The sequence below is a fragment of the Drosophila biarmipes genome, chromosome 3L (genome assembly GCF_025231255.1).
Source record: "Drosophila biarmipes strain raj3 chromosome 3L, RU_DBia_V1.1, whole genome shotgun sequence".
In the NCBI taxonomy this organism is placed as follows: domain Eukaryota; kingdom Metazoa; phylum Arthropoda; class Insecta; order Diptera; family Drosophilidae; genus Drosophila; species Drosophila biarmipes.
Window position 1 is genome coordinate 19,454,103 of NC_066613.1, and position 14,140 is coordinate 19,468,242.

Here is a 14,140-nt window from a genome sequence, read left to right on the forward strand (position 1 = left end):
TTCGGCTGAGAAATTTTTAGAAACTGATTTAGACTGAACAATATATCGGCTTTAAGAAGACAATTTTCCCATCGCATGTTATACTCAAAAAAAAACGTATACTAATTTGGAACTAAGGAAATGTAAGGAAATTCGAAAAATTGTCTCTTTTTTGATTTTGTGAATAGTTTGGCTTAGGGTTTCATCAGTTGGGCTTGATTAGAGCATAACTCTCACTCTTCACACGCGCGGGGCGTCTTCAATATCACGGCGTTATTGATTTCTGGGAAAGTGAAATGCACTTTGGTGCGGATCAGTTGGGTTTTGTTGGCCTTTTTTTTTGGGGGAGCTTGGGCACTCGAGGAAGCGCTAACGTAACGAGAACAAGTTGGGCATAAAATGCATTGCATGCGCACTTTTTGAGGCGGCTTTCTAATGCCATGACCAATATTTGAGAGCCGTGGTCAGGTCGGTCATTTATGACCCTGCCGCTCGCTGGATTTCCCCGGGAGTGTGAAACGTGCTCGGCATGCCGATTGCAAATGCTAATGGCAATCTTGGGGGAAATGGACCAGGCACTGCCGCAAACATGGCTGTCCACCATCCACATCCATCCTCCAGTCGGAACGGCTAAGTACTCCACTTGAGCCCGGCTTAGTTGGGCGTTAATAATCTTGAGATGCAGGCTGCCAATTGACTTATGGGTCAGGTGGAAAGAAACATTGGGCATGGTCACTCCCAAAAACCTAAATGTCTACTAAAAAGTGCGACCCTAGTGATAAGAAAGGGGTTACAGTTTAAGGAATTTATAGGCACATTAGTAATTCGCTTTAAAGGTAAATAGGATGAATAAATAGCAAATGCTGAATATAAAATTTTTTGTTATTGTTATACTAATATTTTCTAGAGATAAACATATGAGTTACCATCTTCACCACTTTTGATTATTTATTTTATAGTCATAATTAATTATCTGCTCTCTCTGTGATATCTTCCAAAAGCTCTATACTTCAACAACAAGTACGCAACAAATCAACGATGCATCGCATTTTCCAATTTAATTAGCAGCTTTTTAAGCAAACAAACCGCCGACACTTTAACACCTTTTGCCAGTTAAATCCGGAAATGGTCTCATGGCCCTTCAGTTTTTGTTTTGTTTACCTTAAGCCAAAGCTTAGAAAGTGAAAACTTTCATGATCAATCCAAATTATAAAAGCCAAGCCAATGTGAAACGTTAATTGCAGTTCGTGTCGTGTTTCTTCTTTTTGTAATAATTGGGAAAATTGAACATAAAAAAGGGGTAAAATTTTCTCCTTTCTAATAAGTAATATTTTAAAATAAGATATTAGAGAATTCCACCACAAATTTAACCAGGTATCAAAGGTTAAATTCGGACTAATGTGACCTAAGATATGAAACCTAGGAGTAGAGTTTTGGGATCCCAATTTGAAAGCCTTTGAAAATACGGAAATGAAAATGGGCTAAAATTTTGACCCTCTTTAACAGTTAATATTTTAATGTCAAATAGTAGAGAATTCCACCACGAATTTAACGAGGTATCAAACGTTAAGATCGAACTACTGTGACTTAAGTTATGGAACCTAGAAGTGGAGTTTCGTGGTCCCAATTTGAAAGCCATTGGAAATACTGAACATGAAAATGTGCTAAAATTTGGACCCTATTTAATAAGTAATATTTTAATTTAAAATATAAGAGAATTCCACCACAAATTAAACGAGGTATCAAACGTTAAGATCGGACTACTGTGACCTAAGTTATGGGACCTAGAAGTGGAGTTTTGGGGTCCCAATTTGAAAGCCATTGGAAATACGGAAATACTGAACATGAAAATGGCCTAAAATTTGGACCCTCTTTAATAATTAATATTTTAATTTAAAATATAAGAGAATTCCACCACAAATTAAACGAGGTATCAAACGTTAAGATCGGACTACTGTGACCTAAGTTATGGAACCTAGAAGTGAATTTAGGGGTCACATTCTGAAAGTCATTGGAAATACGGAAATACTGAACATGAAAATGGGCTAAAGTTTTGACCCTCTTAAATAAGTAATATTTTAATGTAAAATATAAGAGAATTCCAGCACGAATTTAACGAGGTATCAAACGTTAAGATCGGACTACTGTGACCTAAGTTATGGAACCTAGAAGTGGAGTTTTGGGGTCCCAATTTGAAAGCCATTAGAAGTACGGAAATACTGAACATGAAAATGGGATAAAATTTGGACCCTCTTTAACAAGTAATATTTTAATGTAAAATATAAGAGGATTCCACCACGAATTTAACGAGGTATCAAACGTTAAGATCGGACTACTGTGACCTAAGTTATGGAACCTAGAAGTGGAGTTTCGTGGTCCCAATTGAAAGCCATTGGAATTACGGAAATACTGAACATGAAAATAGGCTAAAATTTTGACCCTCTTTGACAAGTAATATTTTAATGTAAAATATAAGAGAATTGCACCACAAATTTAACGAGGTATCAAACGTTAAAATCGGACTAATTCGACCTAAGTTATGGAACCCAGAAGTGAATTTAGGGGTCCCATTCTGAAAGTCATTGGAAATACAGAACATGAAAATGTGATAAAATTTTGACCCCCTTTAATAAGTAATATTTTAATCTAAAATATAAGAGGATTTCACCACGAATTTAACGAGGTATCACACGTTCAAATCGGACTAATTCGACCTAAGTTATGGAACCTAGAAGTGAATTTAGGGGTCCCATTCTGAAAGTCATTGGAAATACAGAAATATTGATCATGAAAATGATTGAAAGTTGAATTAAAATGGAAGCAGTGGTTTTCAAGTATTATTTTCTGCTCTCCTTTATATCTTGAGATTTCTTTCCTTGCACGGAGAGTTATTTTCTCTCTATATATTTAAATTATGCAAATCTTTTCACCCATTTCGCCGTCGCTTCATCTGCTTTCATCCAAAAGTGTCTGCATGTTTTATCACTTTTCGCACAGCCCGCAGTCAAATTAATTTCAGTCAAAAACTGTGGCCCTGCCCTTTTGGGTTTATGTTGAGATGGGTTTGGGTAGGTGTGTTTTATCTCCTCGGCTCTTTCTTCGCCCGACTTAATGATTAATTTGGCCCCATGTATGTTTTATATTTCGCATTTATTGTGCTTTGGCTTTTCTGCAAGACATCTTGTACCCGACAATGTGGCTCATATTTCTGCTGACAAGCCAGCTGATGTCCAGGTCTTGTCTTTTTTTTTATTTTTATTTTTATTTTATTCTTCCCTTTGGGGAACCGATCGAAAGCGACTTTCTTTCCATTTATCATGGTACTGAAACTCGGCTGTGGCCTTTGTTTTAATCGCTAATTGCACTTTGTGGCAGGCCTCAATTTACTTGTTGGCAAATTGAAATTTGGGCCAATAAAGATAAGCCGTGTAATTTGTTTTATATTTCTGCTGGCTGATGTGTGGGCAGTTCATTTATATGGGTTTTTGGTTTGTTTTGATTTTAATTACGGGCCAGCTGAAGTCAGACTGAGTTAATTTGAGGTGGGTGTGTTTATGATTTGGCATGGATTTTTATCAGAATTGGTTCGTAAATTATATTTTGCCATTAATTGAAAATGGCATATAGTAGGCATTTATTTTTATTCGGTATTTAAAAAATGACTTAAGAAGCGGGCAGTAACTACCAGCAGATTGTTGATTATCCATTTTATACCACCGACAGTTGAGCGGTTTCTTAACAGGATTTTGTAATTAAGATTAACCATTAATTACGCTGTAAACTAACAATTTTATGAAAGTGTCTTGTGTGATAAAGTATATGAACTGATTAGAGCGATGTATGAACCGTGTTATTATTATTTTCCTACGCTTTGAAGAGCTATATCTCCAAGTTGACCCATTCCATTGAACCAGACGAAATTGCCACGCCTTCATTTAGTGTAAAGTAGATAAATGTCAAAGAGGCGGTTAATGAACATATTTCGCGGCATTTATTGAACAATTCCAGCAATTTACGTTTATTAGCGACCCACAACTAACTCGCAAATCGCTGCAAAGCCTTTGACTCATTTGCATTTTGCATACAAATGTGGTCAGCACACATACAAAGTGTTTTTTAGTTTTTCAGCCAATTAGCGACTTAAAGTGCTGGCCTCTGAAATTGACTCCCTGGGCGATTTTCCTACTACAAATGGCCAAAACAAAAAGTTCTCTTTATGCTAGCCTTAATTAGAGTCTAATTCTGATGAAAGATATTCGGAAAATTGATAAATTGTCGGTGGAATAAGCGTTTTCAAAGCGGCCAGCAGGTAGCGCGTCTAGAGTGTGCTTGCGCGCGTTTCTTGTCGCCCGCAAGTCGCGCCGGGAGTTCAATGACGCGTTTGTGGCTTTGTTGGAATAATCAGTCGCTTGTTCAACATCGGATTATGATAGTAAATGATATGTTGGCTGAGGCTATTTTCAGTGTGCATTTAAGCCTGATTGCAGGCATTGTTGGGACCGTAATTAAGCGAATGATTGTGTTGAGTGAGCGAAAGTCAATGTGCAGTCTGTGTATATATTATAAATGACGGCTAATTAATGGATTATACATTCTAAGGAAGCATATTATTTAGAGCCAGAAATATACATTCATTTAATTGAATTTTTATTATTATTATTTTTAATTATTTCCTGAAAGGAACTTTAGGTAGTATTGCAAATTATTGATTTTCTAGTAAGCCAAAAGGAATTTGGAATTGTATTATACAAATAAATCCAGTTTAATTAACAAACAAGATAACAAGTTTTATTATTAATTGAAAATGGAATAATATACTGACACTTAACTATTCCGATTTCCCGTCTATATTAAGTACACGCATTAGGCCAGCTCAAGTAAGTTTTCTTTATAAACAACTTTGCTTATTCAAATTGAAATGAAATCACTGGATAAGTTGCATATCTCGCTGGCATCGCCATCGATCGAGAATAAATCTGTTTGCACTCGAGTTCCTGGGTCTGGGTCACACCCTCAATCCAGTTGAACCCATAAACATTCGCAGATATGTCGCTAAATCACGGCCAATCGAAAGTCATCGCGAGCAGCAATGAATAATTGCACAGCGGGTAGTAAAAAAGCAAGACAAAGAGATACCTCAGGTGTCTCGCAAACGGAATCAGTTCGAGATGAGGCTATTCGGGCAGGTGTCGCGCTATTCCGCGTAAATACATAAATCTCTTGCGAAATCAAAAAAAGACATAGCAGCAGCCACTGGCAGAGCTAATGATACACGGCTACTGCCACACATCCATCTATCCAATCGAATTCCAATTACAATGTTTGACATTCCGCAAAGTAAAAGATACTCGAGAGTACTCAAGGTGCGCTCCATTTGATTGATTGCCTTCCCCGACTCTCGTTTTCCGTTTTTTTGGCTTTTGCTAATCATTAATACGTGATGCTATCGAAATTGTGGATAATTAACGCCATATTTGTTGCCAGCAGTGGACAATTAGACGAGGCACAGACCAAAAGGAAAAATAAATTGCATGCGAGATAAAAATCGCGCTTTTCGTGCGGCCTAATGGCTCGAAAAACGCGCTTGAATCGCTCGCGAATCGCTGCTCGATATCGGCTTTATTTGGCGCTTTTAATGCAAACTATTTCGCATTTGAATCACTGGCATTTTCCAAGTTGATTTGTCGCCTGTGCATGTCAATCACAAACATTGAGGTATACCTCGTATTTTTTGCGCCTTGGTGTTTTTGAATCCACAGCAGAAGTCAAAATAATATGTTTGATTAATGGGAATTTATTGTACAAGTAGGCTTGAAACACTAAACTTTGATTAAAAGGAATTCTGTGTAAAAGTTGTCATTAAATATCAGAAGGAATAGACTAAAATATTTTAAATTTATTAACTAATTGTTCAAAGTTATATAATATCCTGTAATATTTATATTAGTCCTATGCTTACTAATATATAATACTAGCAGTTTTATTTCACAACAATTTTTCAAAAACTTTCTGAATCTTTTTTTTAAGACAACACCTTAAAATGGTTACTATAAATCTGTTCATAGCCGTTGGATTTTTTTCGAGCAGCTTATAACACGATTTTCAAACGATAATTAGACAGAGACCACGGGGCCAGCTGCCACTTAATCTAATGACAGTTCTCGGACCCCAAGCACACCTCGCTTGGGAGCCAACTGCCGGGCTGATCGGCAATTGCCCAAACGACTTCTGGTTTGGCTTAGATAGATAGTTATGTAAAGTGCTCGGTGGCTATGGCTGTGGCAACAGCACAGCCTTTATAGCTGACACACTTCCGACACACGGGTATCGCCGGCATAACCATATCCATATCGCAGCCATCGCGGGGAAATGGAAAATGGAAAATCAAGGCAACTCCGCCACTTTGGCGGACGCTCCAATTGTCGCTGGCCAAAACAGAGACAGGCACTCATTCTGCGGCCATAAACTCAGTCCGCCTCAATTGCCTGTGATTGAGCAAGTTTTTCTGGACTCATCGCAAAATCAAATCAAATCAAATCAAAGCGATTCGAATAGTATCGCAACGAGTGGTATTAATCAGTCGCGATTGTAAAAGGAAACTTTCTTTCTTGGGCATTTCTTCGATGGCATTTTCAAAGGCTTCGGCTTGTCTGTGCTTTTGGCTTAATGGCACTTAGGTGTCGGAGATTTTATGATTTTACGATCGATTGTGCTATATGGCACTGCCTGCTGGCTGATTAATTCAGGCAAATTGGGAAGCCAACAAATGGGGTCTTTGTTTGCCAAGCGATGTCTATAGAGGCGCCTATCTTAAGTTGGTTATCCAAATGATCTGTACACCTCTTAAATTGATTTGTGAAATTCCTCTTCTCCATTGTAAGAGTTCATCCTTTCTCTAACATATAAATCCCATAATCACTCGGCCACTTTCGCAAATATTCAAATCACATCTCTCGGCCCCGCAATATGACAATAATTAGAAATCAATTCACACGTCGGATTTGAGATCACCGCCAATCTCTCCCGACTTGTGGAGCATTGTTTGTCTAGCCCGTCCTTTTCGACTGTCGGATCAGAGTCCGCGGCCGAAATTTACATCCATGTCCATGTCATGTGTCCGAGAGACTTGGCACGTTTATGTTTGCTTATGCGCCAGTATTAAAGTCTTAAGTGAAATCCCATGTCACGTGTCAGAGAGCGGGCCGAAAATACAACCCCAGCCGAAATCGAAAACTGAAAACGGAAATCTGTATCTGAAGCTCGGCCCCCAGACCGAATTCAATTGAGAATCGCTATGAAATAAATACTTCAGCGAATGTTTAAAAATATGCTGGGAGAAGTAAAAAAAAGTATGCAGAGGAAAAAAATGATTAAAAGTTATAGGAAATATAGAAATGATGTTTTTGGATATTAAAAAAAAAATTAAGATATTACTGTTTATAATAATTTATTTTAAAAAAATATAGAAATATAGATTCTTTTTTTAGAAAGCCACAAACTTCCTATTACGTAAATCATAAAAAAATCTCAGTTTGAAAATTTTAAAAATATCAAATATATATATAGAAATATCATGGATAGTTAATACTTTTGAATACTAAATACTTATTTTCCGCTGTGCAGTGTGAGTATTTTGGCCTGGCTTAGAAAGCAGAAGACACTGGACGATGTTTGGGGCCTCAGGCGACGGCCGTCCGCCGGAGTGACCCAGTTTCCCTCCATCGGCATCAGCCATCGCCATCGCCATACCATCTCCATCTCCGCATCTCGGATCTCCAGTTCCAGCCTCGCAGATGCTCCTCCTGCTCGCAGCTCCCAACTTCCAACTACCCCAGCCCAGCCGCGTCTGCCGGCGAGCGGTGGAAAAACAAACTGTCAGTTTAACCATTTGACAGTCGCTTTGAGATACACAAGCGCAGATATGAGATACGACTACGGGTTCGAGTATCTGCAGCTACTTCTGCGGCGACTGCATCCTGCCAGACAAGCTATCTGGCACTGGCGATCTCCTCCAGCCCCCTCTTCCAACTCTCATCCTCCCAATCCCCAAGAATTGGCTCCCAACGGCGCCCGACAATTGAAACTTTTGCGCCGTTTTGGCGTATTTAAAGTGACATTTGCTGACAGTCGGTCGGCGATGATCCCGATGGAAAAGGCTGGCGAGGATCGGGGGATGCGGAGGAGGAGGTGGAACAGCCTGTGATCTACGATACGGCCCATGGCTGATTTTTAACCGACGAACCGATCAGTGGGAAGAGTTATTATCGTTATTGTTAAATCAAATGCATTTAATTAAGAGGAAAGTGAAGGATGTAATTGTTTTGTCGATCGGTTGCTTGAGATTGATGGGTTCCAGAAAATCGATGGTTGTCTTGAAAGCGAGGTGGTTAAGGTGGTGGGGTGCTCATGAAACTATAAATTTGAGCAGTAAAAATACAAAGTAATAAATGCTCAGAATATATATTTTGTGCATTAGGTTTATTCCCCTTTCTTATAACTTTTTTTATCAGCACCTCCCAAAAACCTTTCTGGTGCCACCCAGAAAATAATAGTTCTAACTTTTATGTCGCCTTGGAACCTTAATTTTACATGAAACAAATTGGTTCACACTCCATGATGACTTGATTAAAAGCAGATTAAGCCGTTTTACGATCATCCATGAGCTTTAACATAATTTCAAGGCCCAGAAAGGTGTTCCGCCTACGTTTCATCCGAGTTTCGTTGAACGGGAACTGGAGGTTAAACTCTTTTGTAAGTGTGTCAAAGTGGCGCTGCAGATAACCCAAATGGGCGACAAAAGAGGCGCTTCGGAAGATGAGCGGAAATGGGAGTCGATGAGATATAAGTGTTACAAAAGTCGCCTCACCGACCGTTTTACAAAAGAGATTTCTTTCTCTTTTCCATTCTTCTGCGTTGATTTCCTTTGCCTTTTCTTTTCTGGCCCCCACTTTTCCACTTCTTTGATGGAGCCTCTTCATCTCTAGTGGCAGCATAATCAAGAGCCCATTAAAGTAAACACACTAAAGACGACGCCGATTCCCCTGGAGCCCGAGCTCAGTGATATGAAAAGGTACTATTTTTTTACGTGGGTAAATTACTTATAAGGTAAATACCACAGGCCCGTCTAGGTGGTATTAAGTTTATGATACTTTGACATGACTTTTAATGGTTTATTATAGGAAATACAAAAGTACATGCTCAGCGACTCACTGTTTTGTTTGAGATAGAAATATTGAAATAGTTAAATATGTTCAATAAAAGTAAAACAAGAAAATATTCATATGTCTCATCTACCAAAAATTTATAAAAACCCATATACAGTTTGCTCGAGGATGAAACTGTCTTTCGAGAAGTATCTTAGAGTACGCACTCACCTGCATGTAGCGCGCCAGAGCCGCGTTCCGCTGCGCATGCGATCTGAGCTGCGGCTGCGGCGATCCAAGAGGACTCACAATCGTCGATGTGGATCCGCCGATTCCGGTGTCGTAGCCCTGAGCGTTGGCGCCATCAACATCTGCGGGGGAAAAAAGCGAGTAACAAATGCAAAACGATGTTAGTAATCAAGGCAAGAAATGTTTGCACAAACGCACTCGGGGAAAATGCAAAGTTTAATTGTGGAAATGTGTGAGTGCAAGAAGTCGGGTGAAAAGTGGCACACAATGCATGCAAAATGCACACATGTGGCCCTTGAGAAAGACGTTTTCCAGCCGTGTGCATTGGGTCAAAGATGAGTGAAGTGGGTCAAGAAGTCATCGGGTATTCGTGGATCTTTATTGAACTGGTGGGAAAAGTAACGTGCTAAATTTCAAACTAAGAGACCCAAGAAAATAAATAAAAGAAAAGCTATAATCTATGCATTTTAAATAACTAAAAAAAAGTTTTTTCATTAATACTTTAACAAATTCAAGATACATTTTTTTAAATTATTAAGTACACACTTTTAGCTCACTAGTCTTCTTGTGCCTTTTAAATGTATAAACTTGTTACAGCAACTTGGGTGACATTTCTTTGAGTGCTTCTTCGAGTCTCACATAATTATCCTATCTAAATACCGTAACAACAACTGGTTAAGGCAATTTCCATTCCACGAATTGTATCACCTAATTAGGTATGCAAATAAAGCAGAGCCCTGACCATAAATAAAGAGCAGCCCGCAAGATCGTAAATTCTCACAGCCAGAGGCCTGAAAGCAGGTGACACGATCGTGTACGATTGACAGCTAATAAATCCAGTGGCCGGGAGTTGCGGCAGCCTACGGAATCGTGTCAGCACTTGGCTAAAGACGGACATAACTTTCGGTTTCCATGGGCCTGTAGCCGGTAGGAGTTGGCAGCCCAAGTCGCCAGTTCAGTGGGCTTCTGATTTTTATGAAGTCAACCGACAGTACGAACTCTGCATGCCAAGCAATTTGTACACAATCCGAATATTAATTTACCAGAAGCAAAGGTGAGTATGCCAAGACCGGGTATCACACGATCAGTAGCTGCAGTTGCAACCCGAACCGCTATAATAACGGCTGAAGGGGAAATTGCCAAGCACTGCGAATTCTTGGTGGTTTCACGTTAGGTTAGGGATCTTTGAGATACATCTTAAAAACGAAAATTGTAGATATATTCTATAATTATTAAGATTTTCGTTTCAATTATTGGTTATAAAGGGATAACATATATTATCAAAATGAAATGTTACGTTGTACAATTTTGATACCAATTTGGTATAATTTTATATATTTTTGGTGCACCTTTCTCGCACCAATTTAAAGATGTTTTGACCACCACTTAAATATCCATTTGTTTTCGGCATTCCTTAAAAAACAAAACAAAAAACCCCGGCCTTATAATGGTCTCAGTGCAATTTCTTTGGCATTTTGCACTCAACATGTAACAAAATATTTTCCTGCCTCATATGGCATATCCGAGTGGCCGGGAGATATGCGAAAAGAGCGACGAGATACACCGCGAAACAGCATATCTGCAGATACGGGGGGACTCACCTTTCAGCGAGCTGTTCATGCACATGGGGCACTGGTCGTTGCGGAACATGCAGGAATAGCACCGCTCGTGGCCGCAGGTGTCGATCAGTTTCCGTCTCTTGCCCTTGTCGAAGGATATGCGGCAGGAGGGGCACACGGATCCACTGGCATCGTGCTCCAGGAGACGTCGGATGGACTGGAGATCTGCAAGGGAGATTGAAGAAGGCGAAACAGGTTCTTATATTGATCCACAAAAGACAAGAAACAGTTTAAAGCGTTTCGAAATGGTAATGAGGAAATTACGAGAAGCCCTTCAAAGGCTTCCACAAGCAGGTGTTTATTTATTATTCCTGGAATCAGTATTAGTCAGACAAATTATGCTCAACTTTAATGTAACCCTTAATTTAATAAATATGGTGTAATTGAAATAAACTTTAGTATTATCTGTTATTATCCTTTCTAATAGCATTCTTCTTTCACTTGGGAACATATAAAAATATTATATATTATGAAGATACTCAATGAAAAGGGATAAAAATAATTTGAAAGGTATAATAACATATTTATAAAAACCATTTAACATATTTTAAAAACAATTTAACATAGACAATTTTTAACTTATTTTAATTAGCCAAACATTGATATGGCTAGGTGAACAATCATTCTCCAGTTTCCACTCCTAACCAGATCAAACGGCCAAAAAACAGTAACAAATTCAAATCTAAATACACAAATCTCGCTGCACTTGTTTTATGGCCACCGTTTGCATAAATTGACTCTGTCAATTAAATCTCGTTTGTGCAACTGTCAATTGTCTTGGACCCAATCTCAGTTGGCAAAAAGAGGTATTCGCCTGCTCGGCTTATTTCAGCTTTTTCGTATAGGATCGTTTATCGTTTTGTTTGGCTTTTCAGCTGCACCTGCTCTCCTCCTGCAGTGATTTTTCCCCCACAAGCCAAGCTATTTAAACCAATGCCAATCAGCGGAATTCTTTTCTTGACTGCACTTGGCTCCGACCCGTAATTGATTTAATCTACGCCGCCTGCCTGGTTTATTATTTCTATTAGCACTTTGTCTTTCTGTGTCAATATTATGTAAAAAGCCGGCCACCGAACGTCAGCGTTTTCATTTGCCTCGGTTTATATGTTTTTGTTTACAAATTTTGAGTGAAAAAATTGCTGACCGTCGATTGGATTCGTCGGAATCAGAAGCAATGGGAAAAAATCATTTCTTCATGTGCATACGTAGAACCTAATTGCTTAAGCATTTCGTAAAAGATACAAGAGAAAATGTATAAAAAATGATTTCAGATGAATATAGTATTTTATTGCAATCTATAGGAACTTCGAAGTATAGAAAAGTGTTCGTCTTTCTACTATAGCAACACTTAACCCTCTCATCCGACCAATTTGTGGCTTTAACAGTGCCTCTTTTTTGCTATCTTCTTTTTTGCCCACTGCATTCCCCAATTAGTCGAGCATTTCGAGGACGTCAGTTGCAAGTTGCAACCCCAACATGCATTTTGCCACCCCTGAGACGAAGTTTCCCTCGCTTTTGCGGCATCTGGTGCATTTGCTGCCGTTGCGCCTGCGCACACGACATGCATTTGACATTTTTCGCAATATGCAAATTGCCTTTTGTCTGCGGGCTGCACTTGTTGATGGAACAGTTGTTCATAAGTTGTGTCATGTGCGGTTGACTCTTGGGAAGGGGTCACACACTGGCATGGTCAATTGTATGCCACACCACGCCATGCCATGCCATCCAACGCTTATTTTCCCCGTGAAGTTCAAAGATAAGCCAGTCCATGTGGGCTGTGAGCTGTGGTCACCTCCTCCCCTTTTTTCCAGAGCCTCCTCTTCAATCCAGAGGACTAGCAGCTGCCGCGGCCCACGCGGCAAAGCAGAGAACCGGCGAAAAATATCAAACTGCGGCTTTTGATTTGCAATAAATAAGCGGGAAAACGGTCGCCTGCGTTGATACCCTGTATTTAAGGGGTGAGATGGTACCTTATAATTGTTGATTTGGGCATAAAATAAAAGAAAATTAAGTATTTATAATATGATCATAAGATTGGACTATCTTGAAAAAATATGACTAAAAACTAAGGTAAACTAAGCTTAGTAAAATACAAAAACTGTTATATATTTTTTTAATCAATTTAACTCCTTAGAAAGTAATCCTTTCCCAATAAAATATGTTCGAAACATGCCAAATAGTCCCTGTAGCTATCATTATATTTTGGAACCTTTAATTTTTACATAAAATTGTGGGTATCCCCCATTCGAGTAAATATAATGTGCTCCGCTCTTTCTCGTTTTTGTCAAGTGGGCTTGAATGGCTGTGGATATGGATATGGAAATGGAAGTTGGAGTAGAAGTCGAAGCCCATGCGCTTGTAATCCACTTTGGCGAACCGACCGGACGTGGTTCTCGTTGGCGGTTGTCGAAGTCGTTGTTTCCCACTCTCGAAGGCCCCGAACAGGAATGGCACAGCCATCCACTTGGTCTGGCTTTTGGTCAACGAGGCATCTTGGATAGCGAAAAACAGACTGTCCGACGGCCATTTGTACTTATGCAATCGATAAAGTGCTATCTGTGAGTCGAAGTCAAGTCACCTGCTGGACATGATGATTTGTTGGCTGTCCTCCCAGGTTACAGTTTTCTGTGTGGGCTGCGACAGACAGCGAAGAGGTTTCACGGCTATTGATGGTAAAAAGTCTGAAGACATGTTTCGGAAAACAAGCTATTTTAATCGGGAAATCATAAGCATGTTGGTATGCTATTCTCCATTTATAATAAACCCAATATTCTCTATCTATCTCAAAAAAATTAAATAAAATAAAACGTAAGCCCCTTTAGGTATGTGTACTTAAAACTATTCCCTTCGCTCATTATCTGCCTTTAAATGGATGACATCTTGCAGTTATATGTAAGGGGTTCCAACTTCCTTAAGAAACCAGCTGCTCAGTAAGCCTTGATCTGATTACAAAGTGTGGGCTGCCCGGAGGTACTTTACTTAGTTGTAAAAACATTAACATTTTTATACGCGTTTATCAGGCTTAGACACGCACCTTGTTCTACAGAGCGTGGAAATATACTTAATTTCATGGGTATCAAACAAATTAATTGCGTGGATGCAGTTTCGCAATTCTTGGCTCGTGAATTATGGCCGAAATGAGCAAGATCC

At 39.3% G+C, this 14,140-nt stretch overlaps 1 protein-coding gene across 7 annotated transcripts in view; it reads right to left on the minus strand.

Annotated features, from left to right (window-relative positions):
• LOC108034978 (protein TANC2) overlaps positions 1 to 14,140 on the minus strand; it is a 51,640-nt gene that overhangs the window by 11,678 nt on the left and 25,822 nt on the right. For all 7 annotated transcript variants that reach the window (XM_017110302.3, XM_017110306.3, XM_017110304.3 and 4 more), the window contains exons 3-4: positions 10,973 to 11,155; positions 9,354 to 9,493 (exon numbers count right to left, since the gene is read on the minus strand). In XM_017110302.3, the coding sequence (XP_016965791.1) occupies positions 9,354 to 9,493; positions 10,973 to 11,155 (323 nt within the window). The remainder of the gene's footprint in view (positions 1 to 9,353; positions 9,494 to 10,972; positions 11,156 to 14,140) is intronic.